This window comes from Lampetra planeri, chromosome 54, assembly GCF_965212315.1.
Source record: "Lampetra planeri chromosome 54, kcLamPlan1.2.h2, whole genome shotgun sequence".
NCBI lineage: Eukaryota > Metazoa > Chordata > Hyperoartia > Petromyzontiformes > Petromyzontidae > Lampetra > Lampetra planeri.
This window is the reverse complement of record NC_136160.1, coordinates 1,985,640-2,006,994: the sequence shown is the minus strand read 5'-3', so window position 1 is coordinate 2,006,994 and position 21,355 is coordinate 1,985,640. Positions and strand designations below refer to the sequence as shown.

The 21,355-nt window shown below is 50.9% G+C and overlaps 1 protein-coding gene across 1 annotated transcript in view; it reads right to left on the bottom strand.

The window, feature by feature from the left end:
- Positions 1 to 3,029: 3,029 nt before the first annotated feature.
- LOC144735180 (protein phosphatase 1 regulatory subunit 16A-like) overlaps positions 3,030 to 21,355 on the bottom strand; it is a 143,024-nt gene continuing 124,698 nt past the window's right edge. Inside the window, exons 7-11 of the mRNA XM_078617633.1 lie at positions 19,639 to 19,764; positions 14,119 to 14,194; positions 12,329 to 12,458; positions 11,719 to 11,848; positions 3,030 to 10,330 (exon numbers count right to left, since the gene is read on the bottom strand). Coding sequence (XP_078473759.1) covers positions 9,485 to 10,330; positions 11,719 to 11,848; positions 12,329 to 12,458; positions 14,119 to 14,194; positions 19,639 to 19,764 — 1,308 coding nt within the window. The 3' untranslated portion in view covers positions 3,030 to 9,484. The remainder of the gene's footprint in view (positions 10,331 to 11,718; positions 11,849 to 12,328; positions 12,459 to 14,118; positions 14,195 to 19,638; positions 19,765 to 21,355) is intronic.

Sequence of the window (21,355 nt, the reverse complement as noted above, 5' to 3'; positions counted from 1 at the left end):
CTCATAGGTGGGACAAAGTCATTGTTATGCAAGTCCAAGTCGAGTCGCAAGTCATCAAATTCATGACTCGAGTCTGACTCGAGTCCAAGTCACATGACTCGAGTCCACATCTCATAGGTGGGACAAAGTCATTGTTATGCAAGTCCAAGTCGAGTCGCAAGTCATCAAATTCATGACTCGAGTCTGACTCGAGTCCAAGTCACATGACTCGAGTCCACATCTCATAGGTGGGACAAAGTCATTGTTATGCAAGTCCAAGTCGAGTCGCAAGTCATCAAATTCATGACTCGAGTCTGACTCGAGTCCAAGTCACATGACTCGAGTCCACATCTCATAGGTGGGACAAAGTCATTGTTATGCAAGTCCAAGTCGAGTCGCAAGTCATCAAATTCATGACTCGAGTCTGACTCGAGTCCAAGTCACATGACTCGAGTCCACATCTCATAGGTGGGACAAAGTCATTGTTATGCAAGTCCAAGTCGAGTCGCAAGTCATCAAATTCATGACTCGAGTCTGACTCGAGTCCAAGTCACATGACTCGAGTCCACATCTCATAGGTGGGACAAAGTCATTGTTATGCAAGTCCAAGTCGAGTCGCAAGTCATCAAATTCATGACTCGAGTCTGACTCGAGTCCAAGTCACATGACTCGAGTCCACATCTCATAGGTGGGACAAAGTCATTGTTATGCAAGTCCAAGTCGAGTCGCAAGTCATCAAATTCATGACTCGAGTCTGACTCGAGTCCAAGTCACATGACTCGAGTCCACATCTCATAGGTGGGACAAAGTCATTGTTATGCAAGTCCAAGTCGAGTCGCAAGTCATCAAATTCATGACTCGAGTCTGACTCGAGTCCAAGTCACATGACTCGAGTCCACATCTCATAGGTGGGACAAAGTCATTGTTATGCAAGTCCAAGTCGAGTCGCAAGTCATCAAATTCATGACTCGAGTCTGACTCGAGTCCAAGTCACATGACTCGAGTCCACATCTCATAGGTGGGACAAAGTCATTGTTATGCAAGTCCAAGTCGAGTCGCAAGTCATCAAATTCATGACTCGAGTCTGACTCGAGTCCAAGTCACATGACTCGAGTCCACATCTCATAGGTGGGACAAAGTCATTGTTATGCAAGTCCAAGTCGAGTCGCAAGTCATCAAATTCATGACTCGAGTCTGACTCGAGTCCAAGTCACATGACTCGAGTCCACATCTCATAGGTGGGACAAAGTCATTGTTATGCAAGTCCAAGTCGAGTCGCAAGTCATCAAATTCATGACTCGAGTCTGACTCGAGTCCAAGTCACATGACTCGAGTCCACACCTCTGCTATATACTACACTACTATACACTACACTATATACTACACTACTATACACTACACTATATACTACACTACTATACACTACACTACTATACACTGCACTACTATACACTACACTATACACTACACTATATACTACACTACTATACACTACACTATACACTACACTACTATACACTACACTACTATACACTGCACTACTATACACTACACTATACACTACACTACTATACACTACACTACTTTACACTACACTATACACTACACTACTATACACTACACTACTATACACTGCACTACTATACACTACACTATACACTACACTACTATACACTACACTACTTTACACTACACTACTATACACTATACTACTATACACCACACTATACACTACACTATACACTACAACGCACTACACTAGTATACACTACACTATACACTACTATACACTACACTACTATACACTCCACTACAACACACTACACTAGTATACACTACACTATACACTACTATACACTACACTACTATACACTACACTACTATACACTACACTATTATACACTAAACAACACAATACACTATATACTACACTATACACTACACTATACACTGCACTACTATACACTCCACTACAACACACTACACTAGTATACACTACTATACACTACACTACTATACACTACTATACACTACACTATACACTACTATACACTACACTACTATACACTACACTACTATACACTACACTATTATACACTAAACAACACAATACACTATACACTACACTATGCACTACTATACACTACACTATACACTACTATACACTACACTACTATACACTACACTACTATACACTACACTAGTATACACTACACTAGTATACACTACACTACTATACACTACACTATACACTACACTACTATACACTACACTACTATACACTACATTATACACTACACTACGATACACTACACTAAACACTGCACTACTATACACTACACGACTATACACTACACTACTATACACTACACTATACACTGCACTACTATACACTACACTATACACTACACTACTATACACTACACTATACACTACACTATACACTACACTATACACTACTATACACTACACTATACACTACACTACTATACACTACAATATACACTACACTATACACTACACTACAACACACTACACTAGTATACACTACACTATACACTACTATACACTCCACTACAACACACTACACAACTATACACTACACTATACACTACTATACACTACACTACTATACTACACTATTATACACTACACTATACACTACTATACACTACACTTGTATACACTACACTATTATACACTACACTATTATACACTAAACTACACAATACACTATACACTACACTATACACTACTATACACTACACTACTATACACTCCACTACAACACACTACACTAGTATACACTACACTATACACTACACTTGTATACACTACTATACACTACACTATACACTACTATACACTACACTATACACTACACGTTGGGCTCTATGGAGGCCCGTCGTTAAGCGATTAGTCGTTAACAGGGGCGGTCGTTAAGAGGGGTTTCTGCTGTACTCTGTATCTGTGGAAAAGAATTGATCTCGTTTTGTTTGGGCGTGTAAAAATACCAACGGGCGCTACTTGTTAATCTCTCAGAGGGAAACTGTCAATAGAGATTCATTTTATTATTAAAAAAAGCAAAATATCGAGAAAATATATAATTGGCACCAGCAGAACTCAGAAAGCAAGCAATACAAAACGCATCGGTAAGAAAAACATGAATTATTAAAACGTGCGCACATGCCACAATATATCACCGCTCGCCACAATACCGTAATTGTTACAAAATCCAAGCAGACATGCAGCATTCAAATTGCCATAAAAATAGATATTTAAATAGATATTAGACCAGTTGCGACGGTGCAAATTTTAAGCGATCGACATCAAATCCAGGAATCAATTAAGAAAATTAGCATTATCACACGGAAAGAATTGTCACGTTCATCGTTCTCTCTATCTGGAAGGCGCCGATTGGAAAGCAGTCATCTCATGGAGCAAGTCGGAGGCAATCGGTGCCTGGGCAAAAAAAAACCCCATCCGCTGTGTGCGGATAAATAACCAAGAGTGGAGAAAACATTCAAGACAAAGGGCCAACGTTAGCCCAACCTCCATAATACAGGTTTTTTTGGGAGGTTAGATCGCGTAAATATAAATGTGTCGTTAAACCCGCCACCACCCGACACAGCCAACTAGTAAGGGTTGGCACATAAACAGAAAGTCGCCAATTCGTCACTAGTACAGCACTAGTGTGTCGTGTAGTGTATAGTGTAGTATACGAGTACAGCACACCGGTGTGTTGGAGAGCCAAGCCACAATATTTACAATCTGAGCACGACGTTTCGCCAGTAATTACAACCAGCTTCATCAGGCGACGGCCAGATTTACCCAACCTCCCGTACGGTGTCATTAAATCTTGACTTGAAGCTTTAGTGACTGCAAGAATCCTTACTCTTTGGTTCTTTCGGTAAAGTCACGTAGGTAGAAAAAATAATAGATCACGACTTTTCGATCGCCACACAAGCAATCGTCCTCAGGTGGGATAGAGATGGAAATGTCGTGATCGATTATTTTTGTCACTTTACGTGACTTTACCGAAAGAACCAAAGTATATGGTGTCATTCAACTTAAATCAATTATGACTTCCTCCTCATTCGCCATGTCCGCTATTGGGTTTCATCGACCATACTTCACCACGCCGGTCATCGGTGGTTCGGTGAATAAGAAGTGGGGGCAGGGAACGTCCGGCTCCGCTCATCCCTTCACACTGAAGTTAGTCACGGCTGGGAATGGAACGGAGGTGGGACGCGTTCACAACCACCGTGCCACCGCTCCACACCCTCGCGTCTCAAGACGGCAGCGGTTCTCAAAAGTGTGGCCCGCGGGGCTGGGATGCAAACGCAGGTCGATCCGGACATGAATGAATATTTTTCTTGTATTTAAATTGAAGACAATTTAGTTGGGCAAAATACCCCGATTAATCGACGAATATCTAAATGCAACCCATTAACAAAAACATTGTTGTGCGCTCAAACTTAATTTGGAGCTTTCGTGACTGCTGGAATTATTCTTTATACGTGACTTTACCGAAAGAACCAAATAATTGTTGTGCGCCTTTTGGCGTCATCTGGTCCAACCCATGTGAGACTAGGCTCTAAGGAAAGCTGTCTCGGGTGTGGACCAATCAACTTCAAGGACAGTGCATATCATTATCAGAGTTATGTTTTTTGTTTGCATTATGACTGCAGGTATTGTGGTCAATGCAAACATGACTCCTCGTAAAAAAGGTGTCAGTTTTGTTGCCAGATAAAAGGGTAAAAAAAACAATTATCAAAAACATTGTAGTTGCGTTTACAATTTTTTTTTATTTTCCAATATATATGAACAATTGTCGTATTCCTGGTATTTTTTTTATAGATAAGTGAATGTATCTTGTCACCAAGGGGGGTGCGGCGGGCAGGGGTGTGTGCCCGCGGAAATGTTTGCATCGGCCGAACGGTCTGCGGCCCGAACACGTTTGAGAAACGCCGCTCTGGAGAGGCGTGGAAATTGAAACGGACCCACGGGACAATTTTAAAACGCGAAGCTCCAAGCAGCACCGACGCATTAATATCCAGACGGTAATGGGTTAATGCGAGCTTGATTGCATTTCATTTCACACTTGGAAAAGAGAAAAAAAAACGACCGTGGCGTTGCTCAAAGGAAACGTGACTCATTTGCTACAGGCATGTTCTTGCAGATTAAAAATAAATTGCCAGACCGTACGGTAGAGGTATAGTGCACACACGGCCACGATTGACACACGGTACGGTGTGCGTGTATATAGCATGTACACACACACATACACGCTACTACGCTGTGCGTCAGATGGACAATCATTTAACAAGGAATGGAACTCGCTTGAGAGGGGTCCTTCGGAGCGGAGATGGAGCGACCAAAGCTGCCCGTGTGCAGGTCCATTATAACGTCGTAAGATCGTGAGAGGTCGGTGGTGGATTGGGGAGGATTTTCACTTATCTGTTAGAGTTTTTAACGAAGTCGGACGCTTGTGTTGCCTCCGAAACGTCGTGGTTTAATTTATTTTAATGTTTTACCTACGTGACTTTACCGAAAAAAACAAAGAGTATGAATCCTTGCAGTCACGAAAACTTCAAATCTAGAATTAATGCCCTCTACGGGGAGGATTTTCACTTATCTGTTAGAGTTTTTAACAGACAACGAGACAAGAAGTCACATGATGACGGAAGCTTGTGTTGCCTCCGAAACGTCATGATTTAATTTAATATAATTTTTTACCTACGTGACTATACCGAAAAAACCAAAGAGTAAAGAGTATGGGGAGGCTTCCATCCAGCAGTGGATGGACCACGGCTGATGAATTGACACGATTTAGCCCCGTGCGTCATGAGAAGTATTCAACGGATACATTTTCACCCTGACAAATAGAAACTCAAATACACTTCAGACAATGGAACTATCAGGCTTTCAGGTCTGTTATCCAGCATACTGTCAATTTGTTTCATCAGAGAACTATGTAGCCTTGAAAGGATGTCTCATCGATCCCCTCGACTCGTTTGGAGGATGGGTCCAAGCCTGCTATGAATGCGCTGTAGTTAATGAGTCCAAGACCATATATGTCACTTGTCAGAGTCACTTGAGGTTGGCATAACTTTCGTGGTTCCAGTAACAGTTAATTACGTGATGATCATTTGAAATGAGTGGTATAACAAAGAATCGACTCGCATTAGCCGTATAAATGCACCGGTACAAGTAAAGTCGTGGAGAGATGTTAACTGCCTCGCCTGGTATGGAGGAGGTTGTGGGTTCGTTCCCAACCCTGACGCCTGCTGTATATTTGGAATGTTCTCCCCGTGGTGGCGTGGATTTTTCTCCGGGTCCTATGGCTTTTCCCTCTGCATTTAGAATCAACGTGCGTTTAGAGTATTAGGCTGCTTACTGTTTGGTTCTTTCGGTAAAGTCACGTAGGTAGAAAAATACAATAAAATAAGAAATCACGACGTTTCGACCGCAACACAAGCGGTCATCCTCAGGCGGAAAAAAATATATAACGTCTTGTTGTAGCAGCTCTCTCGCTGGTTCAGCAGTTACACTGCTGGATTATTATTTTTTCCGCCTTAGGACGACCGCTTGTGTTGCGGTCGAAACGTCGTGATATATGATTTTTCATTTTATTTTTCTACCCACGTGACTTTACCGAAAGAACCAAAGAGTATGGCTTCCTGCAGTCACGAAAGCTTCAAATCAGGATATTAGGCTGCTGTTAATTTTTTTTACACGATAAGCCACTTTGTTGAGCCATCATTTGTGACAACCAGGGCGCATCTGCTCAGTGGGCCTTACCTGGTAAAATAAAAACAGCAGCAACTACTGCTCGGGCCCCATGGACTACGGTGATTGGTTGGTACTACCCCAGCTGTCTCCGTGGCTCGTTGATGTCACTTGGGTCCCATGCTGTGCGCCTTGGGAGTTGCTATCACTCCTCTCTCCCGGGGGTTGTTCAAACTTGATCAACGGCAGACCCATTTCTACCCTTAATTATTTCGTGAAGCATCTTGCGAACCTCAATTGCATTTGAACGCTACACAAAGTGTGTACCTACGTATGTCGAATTTCTTTCGCACCATACGTAGCCAACCATGCTAATCGGAGGTTCGGGAAATTTGGGATTGTTACGTTGAACAAATGCTGCCAGAAAACATTTGACGCAAAAGGCACATAGGCCGATGGATGGATTTAAATGCTGTGATTTGTGCCCGGTGAGACATCTTTTTCGTTTTAAAAAATGTTTTACCCGAGAAAAAATTCTCACGGGTGTCGCCGTAGCGCGACGAAGGTTGCCCGTTCGAATTCCCGGTGAGGCGATAAAAACATGGGGCAGGGATGGAGAAGGGTTAAAGAGGCTTTCATCCAGCTGTGGATAGATGAAGACACCTGATAATACAGATGGTTATAGAGGAATGTTGGTTTCACAGATATAACAAACGGACAATCATTCATAATATAGATTCTGTACATTTGGTGCGAGCACATAGCGTGCAGTTACGTTAAGGTGTACGCAATTGTGCAATCAAACAATTGTGAAGTTCTTTGGAAGAAAGTCGCCCCCCGCTTTTCCTTCTACATTTTTTTCCCTCCGTCTATTCGAGGCGAGTAAAACAAAAGCATTCTTCGCGTACAAAACCGCTGTGGCACATTTGAAAAGCCAAGGGAACACGGAGCCACTTTGTGACTGAACAAAAAAAACCACAATCCCAGGAGATGGGTTTCAGGCCATTGCGGCAAGCAAGGAAAAACAGCGCGCGGGAGACAAGCGCTATTCCAAGCGATCCAAAATAAAAGGCAATTCACACGTTTACATTACACACGGTGTCATCTGAAGCGTAACAAGAGTTATAACGTACATCTCAAATACGTTTTCTTTACGATACTGCCGCTCTGTTGTGGTCCAGCGCACTAGACTTGCAGTTCAGAGGTCGGCGGTTGCACCGCAGTCGACCGGGGGGTCACGTGAGGTGACGTGAAGTGTAGGAGCCCTCATCCTCTCCCCCAAGGCGTTTAGCCGGTGTGGAAGAGTAGGCCAAATGCCCTCTGGAGAGGCTCACTAGAACCCCTTCTGTTGGAGGCCCTTTCCGGTAGCGGTACCTTCACCTTTTACGCGTGAAATTTTTATTCAAACAAATTGGCTTGACGGCACAAACAAGTTTATGTTGGTTTTATTATTTACGAGCTGCTTGTTTACTTGCGTTACTATTTGGTGCCGTGCTTTATAAGCTTGTATGAAAGGGGTGGTGTGCACAATAGCGAGCTCCTACAGCCAATGGGTTTTTTTGATAATTATTTTTTTTTTATCTTAATCTAATCCACTATGGCAGATGAGGTAAGTCAATTTGGGAACAAGTTTTGGGGGGTAAAAAAACGCAGCATCGTCGATTATAAACCAAAAAAAAAGAAAACTTGCATGATCTAAGCGACCCGAAAATTGGTCCCATTTCGAAAAAGTTTGAAGCCTTAAGACAAACAGATCTATGACCCCCCCCCCCCACTTCACTCGTTCATCCAACGCCTCTCTCAGTCTTGGCAGGAAAATAATATATATAAAAAAACGGCCAATTTCACACAATCATAAAGGGGTTTCAATTGAGAAGGCAAACTCGGTCGACGATGTCAGCCGAACGAGGGAGACTTTTTCTTGCGACCGAAAAGAAAAGGAACGGATATCTCACGGTCCTTCGATACGGCGGGATTTCTCCGATTCTATCTTAGATGTCTCAAGAGGGAACACATGCCAAACACTGTTCAGTCACCGACAGCATTTGATACAAGCGGACTTGACAACTTAAAAAAAAAAATGACAAAAATCAATATCCACAACAAATTAGAGCTTTGTCGTATATATATATTACATTTAATAGGCTTTGGTCCTGATTGTTTTTATAAAAATGAATACGTGCTTGTTAAAATACAATTATAATACACGAGCAAAAACGGCAGTGTAGAGACAACACAAATCCTCATCGGTTGCCAATTTTCAAAATCTCTACCCCTGGGGATGCAGGGAATAATTTTTTTTTTGTAATTCGTTTTTTGACGAACCAAACAGGGGTGGGGGGGGGGGGAGCTGTGCCATATCCTGTCGGCAAAAAATCGGCACAATTCCAGCGACGGCGGAGCTCTCGTCAATTTGGCCGGAATCCGGTAACAGGTTCCCCCTCATCGCGCGCGACCGGTACACATTTTTCTCGTCTGACATGCACATGCACCACCTCCTGAAGATTCCACCCGGGGGAGGGGGGTGGGAGATTTCGCGCCCCACCGGCGCTCTGCACTCGGCACCCCGACCCCGGTGAACGTTTGTTCGTTTTTTTTCTTTCTCTCTCGCTCGCACCTTCCTTCGCGCGCGCACGCTCCCGTTTCGACCGTCGCAAAAAAACCCGCCAGCCGCGAGTGCAAAACGCCAAACGGAGAGGTCCCGTCGCCCTCCCCGCTTGCTCCCGGTGCAGAAATCCCGTCGCGCCGTGAGCCACGCCGCGACCCGCGGCCGCTACATCACCACGCAGCAGCTGTTCGACTTCCCCGCAAACGTGCTGTTTGTCCGCTTCACTTGCGGCTTCTTGGCACTGTTGCTCCCGTCGTAAGAGACGGCCGACGCTTCCCTCGACTGCCCGTTGACGGTGCGCTGCCTCGGCCCGTCGCGCTCTCGCTCCCTCTCCTTGCCGGCGGGCCTCTTCTTCCTTCCCTCCGTCTCCTCGTCCTCCTCGTCGGTGGGAATGTCCACGGCGAGCTGGTGCTTGAGACGGTCCTTGACGCGATCGCGCTTCAGTTCGCTCAGCGTCTGGCTGTCCCTGTTCGTGTCCCTGCCGACGTCCCGGCCCGCGTCCCTTTCACGCGACGGCTCCCTGGGCCCCCTCGACCCCGCGCCCCCCCTCTGACCCCTGGCGCCCGCCTCGCCGGTGCCCACGGACAACGAGCGCTGCTCCACGGACGCGGGAGGAGCGCGCGCGTCCGCCGGTGCCGTCACCGCGATCGCCCCGGCGGTGGCCGCCCTCTCCAGTTTACCGCGCGGCTCTCTCTTCGGCTCCTGCGATGAGATGCGCGCCCGAGTGACCTCCTTGTACAGCGCGGCTTTCGAGCTCAAGGGTTTGGCCGTGGCGGCGGCGGCGGCGGTGGCGGCGGCGAGGTCGGTGGAGGCGTCGCCGCGTCGCGCTCTCTCTCCGTCTGCGGTGGCGGTGGCGGCCCTTTCGGGCGAAGTCACGCTGGAGACGGAGTCGCGCTTTCGGGCCTTGTCCTGCGGGGCGGACGATGGGCGCTTGCCGTTCGTCTCGGGCCGCGCGGGAGACTCCGCCGTCGCTCGGGAGTCTCTCTTGTTCGGAGATTCCCTCGTGACATTCTGCAAACGAGCGGGCGGGCGAAAGAGAAAGGGTTGAGCTTCAAAGTTTCTGGCAGCAAGGGGCAGGGAAGAAGCATATCACCAAATTTGTAACCCCTTCACTGATTTACCTCCAGTGGGAAATGATTTTTAAGATCATTTATTTAGGCATCCGCCCACCCCTCCCCCTCACCCCTCCATTTTCTTTTTACTTCTCCCCCCCCACCGCATCCTTCCCCTAGAAGGTTGTCCGAGTTAAGGAAGTAGACACCAGGGAGGTAGACCTTATTGAAACACAGAGACAGATTCAACATTTTAAAACGTTGGTGATAACCATTGTACTTATATTTCAATTTTTTTCACGAATTAATTCATCCGTACACCCTCAAGGTCGTTAAGATCTGCAGACTCCGGCCCTTCTGTGCGTACCTCGATCCCGGCTGCGTTCCTGGGGTGAGTGGCCCCTCGCTTTGGCTGTGCCACGGTGGTGGAATTCCTTACCGGTGGGAGTTTGTTTATCCGACAATGTGGACACTTTTAAGTCTCGTCTTAAAACCACGTATTCTATTTAGCTTCTCTGTCTCTCTTGGCCTTTCCTTATGCTTACAAGGCGCCTTGAGACATTAGTGGAAGGCGGCTTACAAATACATGTACATTGTTATTGTCACTTCGCATTGTGTCAATACTACTGGTGTCAATTCCCATACATTACCCTCTGCTTGTTCCCAAATCGTCTGTTCAATAAAATACTTTGCAAAAAGGTTTCTGGTAGCACGGCAGTGGGGTGGGTATGTTGTTCCGTGTGAAATCCCAATCGACTAACTTTCAGGCGATCTTGTGCAAGAGGATGTCGGGCGAATTGGTTACCTGGAGGGAGCTCATGCAGAACAGGGGGAGAACACGGCACGACCTCCACACGGAAGGTTGTCCCAGTCGGGAATCGAACCCAGGCCCTTTCTGACTGCGAGGCACGTTTGCCACCACTGCGCCACCCTGCCACCCACTGTTTCTACAGCTATCAAATCATCACATTCAAATGCAACAAAAAATTCCGGGCTAGGCGTTGCGATGCTCTGTGCAGTATTGTACGGAACTTAATGCACGTACGCTGGACTTCTTTCACAGCGTACGTAGCCAACCGTGCCAATCTGAGTTGCGGATTAATTACATTGCTTTAATTCATTATATAAAATGTTAATTTCATTGCAGTGCAGTGCTTTATACCGCAATGAACTGCAGTCTATTACAACACTGCAGTGCCTCGCGTGCTGCAGTGCGTTACAGTACATTCCAGTGCAGTGCGTTCCCATGCAGTATATTCCGATGCAGTGCATTGCCATGCAGTGCATTCCGATGCAGTGCGTCGTAACGCAGTGCGTCGCGACGTTGGCTGCTGCGCTGCCACTCACGGGGTCGCGGTTCTCCTGGTCGCCCTCCTCCGTCATGTCCTGCCGCTCCTGCCACAGCTTGGCCTCGTCCTGGTGCTCCTTGCGGTAGAGGCTCGTCCGCTCGCCCAGACTCGCCTTTCTCTCCAGCTTCCTGTCTCGCGCGCACACGCAGGGAGAGACGGTGAGAGATGGAGTGGGGGGGGCGGGGGGGCGATTACCGATTGGTACCTCCTTTTACCACTGGCAAATCTGAGGCGAGCCAGCGAAGGCCCCTCGCTTTGCGAGTCGTCTTTCTCCACCGACAGTATTTTGTGCCCAGCCAGAAACCAGAGGGCGGTTAGCCGGCCTCGTCAGAGGCCATCCGGCTCTGGCCCAGAGCCGTGCAGGGCCAGCGGGCGAGGGGGGGGCTAAAGGACGGGTTCGTTTACGGGCAGTGTCGTCAGGCGGTAAACAACTCCGTGAGGACGCCGCGTGGTGTGGCCGCGTGGCCTTGTTGCGGCCGGAGTGGTGTTGCGGCCTAGGCTGTAACCGGGCAGTGTGGTTAGGTGCTGTGGCCGAAGTGGTGGTGTGGCCGGGTGACGTGACCGAGCGGTGTGGCTGGGGCGCGGGGGCGGCGTGGGAGCAACCGTACCCTCGGCTGCTGACACTGGAGGTGCGTCGCTGCAGGGAGGCGCGCGGCTTTCCCTGCGTGCGGAGAATGTTCTCCCGGCGCGTCTTCATCTCCAGCAGCTGCTTCCTCATCTCGTCGTTCTCGCACAGGTCTGGGTCCAATCGCGGGGCGACGGGGAAACGTTCGCGAAGCGCCGATTTTTAAACGAACGAGTGCGAGTGTGTGTTAGGCAGTGAGTCACGAGAAAGAAGAAAAGAGAAAACTCCTGACGAGTAACCAGAAAAGAAAGATAAAAATTAAACGCAAAGCCATCGTCAGCTTAGTTTGCATCTCCTAGCCACCGCAGCGCCGCATTAATGTGACGAGAAAACGCATCACACGCTCGCGTGCACGCACGCACGAGAGGGGCACACCCTGCGACACATCTCGATAGAGCCGCGGTGTTCAGGCTACACGTCTGCGTGCTCAGGCTACCCTCTGCGGTGTTCAGGCAGCAGTCCTATCTGAGCCCGAACAATGACCAGCAGCTCAGACAAAGTCACAAGGGGTGTGCTCAGTTGATGCATCGCCATCTGGAATTGGAATTACAAAAATGTGAGACTTCAAAAACACGTTTGACCTTCTACACGGCTGACTCACGGCAGTTCTTTGCACACCTTCAGTCGCGTCAACGCATTAATCGCCAACACGTCTCGCCCACTCACCCCTTCGCCCCTCCTGAGTGGCAAGCAAGCAAGCGGTCACAAACTCCGCCGTTTGTGACGGAGTTTGTGACCGGGGCACGGTATTAACTCGCGAGGCACCTTTTGTCAATCCACTGCTGGATGGAACCCTCCCCACCCCCCCCGCCACCCAAATTATTGGCGAGTATGGTGGTCGTTTTTACTGTCGCCAATCGGTGACGCGACCTCCAGCCGTGAGCGGCGCTTGTCGTCGCACGGGCTCGCGGTTCAAACTCCAGCGGCCGCCCGGTTAATACCGCGGTGGTGGTGGTGGTGGTAGTGGTGGTGGTGGTGGGGGTTGGTGGTGGTGGGGGTGGTGGTGGTGGGGGTGGTGGTGGTGGTGGTGGTGGTGGGGGTGGTGGTGGTGGGGGTGGTGGGGGTGGTGGTGGTGGGGGTGGTGGTGGGGGTGGTGGTGGTGGGGGTGGTGGTGGGGGTGGTGGTGGTGGGGGTGGTGGTGGGGGTGGTGGTGGTGGGGGTGGTGATGGTGGTGGGGGTGGTGGTGGTGGTGGTGGGGGTGGTGGGGGTGGTGGTGGTGGGGGTGGTGGTGGTGGTGGTGGTAGTGGTGGGGGTGGTGGGGGTGGTGGCGGTGGTGGTGGGGGTGGTGGTGGTGGGGGTGGTGGTGGTGGGGGTGGTGGTGGGAGTGGTGGTGGTGGGGGTGGTGGGGGTAGTGGTGGGGGTGGTGGTGGTGGGGGTGGTGGTGGTGGGGGTGGTGGTGGTGGGGGTGATGGTGGTGGGGGTGGTGGTGGTAGTGGTGTGTACTAACCGTAATGATAACGCTACTACGAGCCGCCCCGCTTGGCTGTGGACGTTAAAAAGATCAACCGACGTCATTTGCGACGAGAAGGGCGGCCGCCATGTGGCCTGCAAACGGGGCCCAATGAAATGTTTGCCAAGTTTTGAAAATGACGCCGCGAAAATTACTCCATTGGGGATTCCGCCCGCACAGCAACAATCGTCGGCCCCGAATGGCGGACTAACGCGCCAGGTCACGCTTGCTAACACGATACCGAGTCCTGGTCTCTGGAGTTCTCAAACCTGGTTAAAACAAAATTAAAACTTATAACAAGCGGACCTCACGGCAACACTCACCCAGGGCCGTCTCTTCCAGGTTGGTTTTTCCTTTCAGGTTGGCGCCGTGACAAACCAAGACCTCAGCAACTTGCATCTGTGCAAAGACAAAGACAAAGATTCCCTCGTACAGGCTGAACAGACTGTTGGGGCAAGTGGTGCGAGCGAGTAGCATCTATGAAGCCCGGCACGGCACACGAGGAGGGGGGTGGGTGGCCAACACCACGCTCAGCCGCCTTTGTCTCCCCAGTGGCGATGTTTACACATCGCACCAGGTACTCATTTGAGACTGAGTCGACCTCGGGGAGGCCCAGGACCGGTTCAGATATAATCGTCACCGGTGTTGGCCGTCAGCGGGAATCGAACTCGGGTCGTCGGGTTCGTAGCGCAGCGCGCTGACCGCTACACTACCGCTCCCCACTGCATCTGTGCAAACACACACCCACACATACATGCCCGAACATGCACGCGTGAAGACAGTGCAAGTTAGCATTCACAAAGCCTCCACTGCCATCAAAGACAACGATTCCCTGTGTCGCCGTAACAGACTTTAGGGATGATCGCTGTTAAGCAGGTAGCACCTATGAGGGCCGGCACGGCACACGAGGATCGTGGGCGGTCGCCTTTGCCTCCCCCAAAGAGGCATCTTTGTCTTTGTGCACCCTCGGAGCACTTGGCCCAAACGCCTCCGATGGATCCTTCAAGTTAATGTGCACACACTGCTGTCGGCGGCTGTGAATGCGGTTCATAATTTAGGGTTACGCCGTGATCCTTGACCGCAGAAAGTGGCGGCGCAGTGGTTAGTGTCCAGTCTTTACGTGCACAAAAAACAAAGATCCATCGTAGGATTTTGGGCCAAGAGCTGCGCATGAGCACGAAGACAAAGGTCCCCCGTATAACCTTAACACACTGCTGGGGCAAGTGCTGTAAGCGAGCAGCGCCTACGAGACCCGGAATTGGCACACATTATCAGAGTTGTGTTTTTTGTTTGCATTCCGACCGCAGGTATTGTGGTCAATGCAAACATGAATCCTTGTAAAAAAAGGTGTCAGTTTTGTTGCCAGATGAAAGGGTAAAAAACCAATTATCATATTTTGCTACTGGCAAAGGAGGTTCCAATGGTGAGGGGGTGGGTGTCGAGCACCACGCCCGGCTGCCTTTGTCTCCATCGTGGCGAATGTTTACACACCGCAGCAGGTGATCATTTGAGGCCCAGTCGGCCTAGGCGAGGCCCCGAACCGATTCAGATAACTGTCACTTGTGTTGGCCGTGAGCGGGAATCGAACTCGGGTCGCCGTGGTTTCGGAGCGCAGCGCTAATCGCTGCGCCACCGCCACTCCAAACACGCGCGCGCGCACACACACGCACACAGAGGCAAACACGCGCACACACGCACACAGAGGCAAACACGCGCACACAGACAAGCGAAAGGAAGACGCCACACACCGGGAATAATATATGAGACAGGCGGTTGCGTAACACGCGGGACGTGTGTAGGACATGTGTAGGATGTACGCACGCTCGCGCGGTGAGCTCCCATCGCTGGCTCCGAAGTTAAATTAGCGCGCTCGGTCCCTTTTTTTTGTCTTCATACCCCCACCCACCACCACCCCACCCCGCAAAAAGCAGCAATTTCCTCCGGTATTACCGCATAATCTCCCTTCTGCAGCGGCGAGAAAAAAAAACTTCGGAGAGGGTCCCCCCAAATCCCCTTCCCTACAGAGTGCAAGGGGGTCCCCGCCCTTCCTGCCCCACGCCGGTGTGCGTGGCAGTCGTGCGCCTCTGAGCAGTGCGTACCGCCGCGCACGAAGGTAACGGTGCGGGCCCTGCAATAAAAATGTATTGCCCGCGCCGTTTCTGGCCGATGCTCTTCCACAAAGTGGGGGGGTGGGGGAGCCGCTCTGGGTTGCCACCCGCGGCACTTTACCACCCCGCCAACAGCGCGACCTGGCGATCGACTAAGCGCGCGACCTGGCGATCGACTAAGCGCGCAACCTGGCGATCGACTAAGCGCGCGGTGTGGCGATCGACTAAGCGGAGGGGATGATTTGAAGATGGATATGAGCCGGTGACCTGCGGGAAAGTGGTGCGTGCGTGCCGACCCGTCACACCACCGCGACGGAATCTTTGTTGCCGCATGAGAAGCGAGAAACCACAATTTTGTGGACGCTTCTCCAGCAAGAGGTTTTTTTTTCCCTCGCTCGCAAGGCACCTTTTTATATTCTTTGGGTCTTTCGGTAAATTCACGTAGATAGGTTCGAATTAATACAAATAAAATTAACAAAAACCACGACGTTTTGATCACAACACAAGCGATTGTCAGGAGGAATAAATATGTGTTGTGATCGAAACGTCGTGGTTTTTGTAAAAAAAAAATGCATTGATTTGAACCTAAATTTTGATTTAAAGCTTTCATGACTGCAGGGATTCATATTCTTGGTTCTTTCGGTAAAGTCACGTAAACGAGAAATAATAAAATAATAAAAATATAAAACAACTAAAATTCTCATATTTATTTTGTTTTATTATTTCCCTTCTACGTGACTTTACCGAAAGACCCAAAGAACATGAATTGCTTTAGTCACGAAAGCTTCAAGTCAAGATTCAAGGCACCTTTTTATTTGAGCGCTGTGCGAAACTCAACAAACGGCCGGTCATCCCGTACTCAAGGCCGTGCTCAGGCACCCCGAGGGAGAGCGGGGAGGGACAGACGATGGCAAGCGCACGGACGGGGAGAAGCGGATAGACAACGCGGCGAGACGGGCGGATAGGCCGAGGGAGAGCGGGGAGGGAAGTGGCGCTCGCTCACCGGCGCTCCGTGAAATTGGACGTCTGTAACTGGCAAGCGGAGGCGAGCGACGTCTGCACCGGTCCCGACATTCCAAACGCGGCGAGCGCGTTACGCAACTGCCTTGTGCGTTGTGCGTGACGTCTGGCGCCGTCCGTTAGTAGCTCGTGTGGTCGTGTGTGTTTGTGTGTGCGGCTCGTGTAGTTGTGTGTGTGTGTGTGGCTGGTGTGGGTGTGTGTGTGTGCGACTCATGTAGTTGTGTGTGTGTGCGGCTAGTGTGGTTGTGTGTGTGTGTGTGTCTAGTGTGGTTGTGTGTGTGTGGCTAGTGTGACTATGTGTGTGTGTGTGTGACTGTGTGGTTGTGTGTGTGTGCGGCTCGTGTGGTTGTGTGTGTGTGTGCGGCTCGTGTGGTCGTGTGTGTGTGTGCGGCTCGTGTGGTTGTGTGTGTGTGTGGCTCGTGTGGTTGTGTGTGTGTGTGTGGCTCGTGTAGTTGTGTGTGTGTGTGTGGCTCGTGTAGTTGTGTGTGTGTGTGACTGTGTGTGTGTGTGCGACTCATGTAGTTGTGTGTGTGTGCGGCTAGTGTGGTTGTGTGTGTGTGTGTGGCTAGTGTGACTATGTGTGTGTGTGTGTGACTGTGTGGTTGTGTGTGTGTGTGTGCGACTCATGTAGTTGTGTGTGTGTGCGGCTAGTGTGGTTGTGTGTGTGTGGCTAGTGTGACTATGTGTGTGTGTGTGTGTGACTGTGTGGTTGTGTGTGTGCGTGTGCGACTCATGTAGTTGTGCGTGTGTGTCCATCACTCTGCGTGCGGTGGCTGGTAATGAGATTTTTTAATTCAGGTTTACGCTGCCATGCTAGGTCGCGGCGGGGGAGGTGGGTGGCACATTGGTCCTCTCTGAGCCCGTGAATCTGAATCTGAGTTCGATTACCAATCACGGCTAATATCAGCGGCGAGTGACATCAGAACCGGTCCTGTGGCCCCTCCAACCCTCGCTGACCACCAACCACTCGCTCACTGATCAGTGATTTTCAAACAACCACCATAACCGACCCACTTGGGAGGAAGGGGGGGGGGTCCATTCAACAGCGGATTGGCCGAGGGGATAAATGTGCGTACACGATTTAATTCCGTGCCCCTTTACGTATCCAAAAAAACAAAAGAGGATGCGGGCAGGTGTGGTAGGGTTGCCACCAGTCCTGGTTTGTCTCAGAGTTGTCCTCTCTTTCGTGAGGTAGCAGCTGTCCCGGGAAATTGGGGAGCCTCCCCCGGGCATTACAAGTCGCGTCTCTCGTCAGCCGAGGAACAATTACCCACCGCTCGAGGACCAACGCATTCACGCGGCGACTCTCGCCCCTCTTCTGCTACTGCGAAATATTCTTCTCGGCACGACGTCGTCCCCGTTTATCTTCCCTCGGAGGTGGCAACCCCCCCCTCCCGCATTTGCTCCGTTTTGCGACGATTAACCGAGGAAGTGCGGGAAGGATTGTGAGTAAAAATCCAGCGTGCAATAGCCGCGTAAAGAGTCCGAGAAATTCCCCCTTTGGTAGAACGAAGGGCGCTGAGATAATCCGTGCTAATTCTCCGGTTTTTTGATGTAGCGGAGCGTTGATCAAAGTCTCCGCTGAAACGTATTGGCAGTCGCAGATCAAGGGGCCCCAGTAGTCCCCTACCCGTACCCGGTCCCAGTAGGACCCCACCCGTACCCGGCCCCAGTAGGACCCCACCCGTACCTGGCCCCAGTAGGATCCCACCCGTACCTGGCCCCAGTAGTCCCCACCCGTACCCGGTCCCTTTAGGATCCCACCCGTACCCGGCCCCTTTAGGATCCCACCCGTACCCAGCCCCAGTAGGATCCCACCCATACCTGGCTCCAGTAGGACCCCACCCATACCTGGCTCCAGTAGGATCCCACCCATACCCGGCCCCAGTAGGATCCCACCCATACCTGGCCCCAGTAGGACCCCACCCGTACCTGGCCCCAGTAGGATCCCACCCGTACCTGGCCCCAGTAGTCCCCACCCGTACCTGGCCCCAGTAGGATCCCACCCGTACCCGGCCCCAGTAGGATCCCACCCGTACCTGGCTCCAGTAAGATCCCACCCGTACCTGGCCCCAGTAGGATCCCACCCGTACCTGGCCCCAGTAGGACCCCACCCGTACCTGGCCCCAGTAGGACCCCACCCGTACCTGGCCCCAGTAGGACCCCACCCGTACCTGGCCCCAGTAGGACCCCACCCGTACCTGGCCCCAGTAGGATCCCACCCGTACCTGGCCCCAGTAGGATCCCACCCGTACCTGGCCCCAGTAGGACCCCACCCGTATCTGGCCCCAGTAGGATCCCACCCGTACCTGGCCCCAGTAGGATCCCACCCGTACCTGGCCCCAGTAGGATCCCACCCGTACCTGGCCCCAGTAGGATCCCACCCATACCCGACACCAGTAGGATCCCACCCGTACCTGACCCCAGTAGGATCCCATCCGTACCTGGCCCCAGTAGTCCCCACCCGTACCCGGTCCCTTTAGGATCCCACCCGTACCCGGCCCCTTTAGGATCCCACCCGTACCTGGCCCCAGTAGGACCCCACCCGTACCCGGCCCCAGTAGGATCCCACCCGTACCTGGCCCCAGTAGGATCCCACCCGTACCTGGCCCCAGTAGGATCCCACCCTTACCCGGCCCCAGTAGGATCCCACCCGTACCCGACCCCAGTAGGTCCCCCACCCGTACCCGGCCCCAGTAGGTCCCCCACCCGTACCTGGCCCCAGTAGGCGGCGGCGTGCAGCGGCTCCCAGCCGTCCTCGTCGCGTGCGTCCGGGCTCATTCCCTGCTCCAGCAGCAGCTCGGCCACTCGCGAGCAGCCGTGAGCCGCCGCCACGTGCAGCTGTGGGGGGGGGGGGGGGGCAGGGGGGGGGGGGGGCAGGGGGGGGGCAGGGGGGGGGGCAGGGGGGGACAGAGCGACACGGCCCGGGTCAGCCACACCGCCATCGGGGAGGCAGCCGGGTGGCTCGGAGGCTGGGGACGCCGCGACGGCGAGATGTTACGCACGTACGTTGGAACTTCTTTCGCACCTTCGTAAGTGGCCGACCGTGCAAATCGGAGGTGCTGGGATAAGGACAAACTAACGCAAAAAGCAGTTCTAAAGAAAATGAGTTTTATAATCGAGATTTTTAAGTGCATAGCTCCAGCGGCTTCCCAACAGCGTATATCAGCTTGACACCTTTTTTTTTTACAAGGAGTCATGTTTGCATAGACCACAATACCTGCAGTCGTAATGCAAACAAAAAACACAACTCTGATAATGTATGCATACATTATCAGAGATATGTTTTTTGTTTGCATGCATACATTATCAGAGTTGTGTTTTTTGTTTGCATTACGACTGCAGGTATTGTGGTCTATGCAAACATGACTCCTTGTAAAAAAAATGTGTCAGTTTTGTTACCAGATAAAAGGGTAAAAAAACAATGATCATATTTTTTTCTTCTGGCAAATGAGGTTCCAATGGTGTATATCAGCTTGCGCAGATTACCTCAAGGGCCAGGAGTGGTTTAGATATTCCTCACTGATGTTGGCTGTGAGCGGGAATCGAACTGGGGGAGCCAGGTTCGTAGTGCCGAATGCCGATGACCACTGACCCAGGCTGTTGGGGCAAGTGCCGTTAGCATAAAGCGCCTATGAAGGCCAGCACGGCACACGAGGGGGTGGGTGGCCAGCACCACGCCCAACCGCCTTTGTCTTCCGAGTGGCGATGTTTACACACCGCACCAAGTACTCATTCGAGGCTGAGTCGACCTAGGTGAGGCCCAGGACCAATTCAGATCGTCACTGGTGTTGGCCATGAGCGGGAATCGAACCCGGGTCGCCAGGTACGTAGTGCGGGGCGCTAACCTCTACGCTACCGCTCCCCACACAGACACACACTCACACAGACACACACAAACACACACACTCACACAGACATACACACAGACACACACACTCACACAGACATACACACAGACACACACACTCACACAGACTCATACAGACAGACACACACTCACACAGACACACACAAACACACACACTCACACAGACACACACACAAACACTCACACAGACACACACACACTCACACAGACACACACAAACACACACACTCACACAGACACACACACAAACACTCACACAGACACACACACTCACACAGACATACACACAGACACACACAAACACACACACTCACACAGACATACACACAGACACACTCACACAGACTCATACAGACACACACACACACTCACACAGACACACACAAACACACACACTCACACAGACATACACACAGACACACACACTCACACAGACTCATACAGACACACACACACTCACACAGACACACACAAACACACACACTCACACAGACATACACACAGACACACACACTCACACAGACTCATACAGACACACACTCACACACACACAAACACACA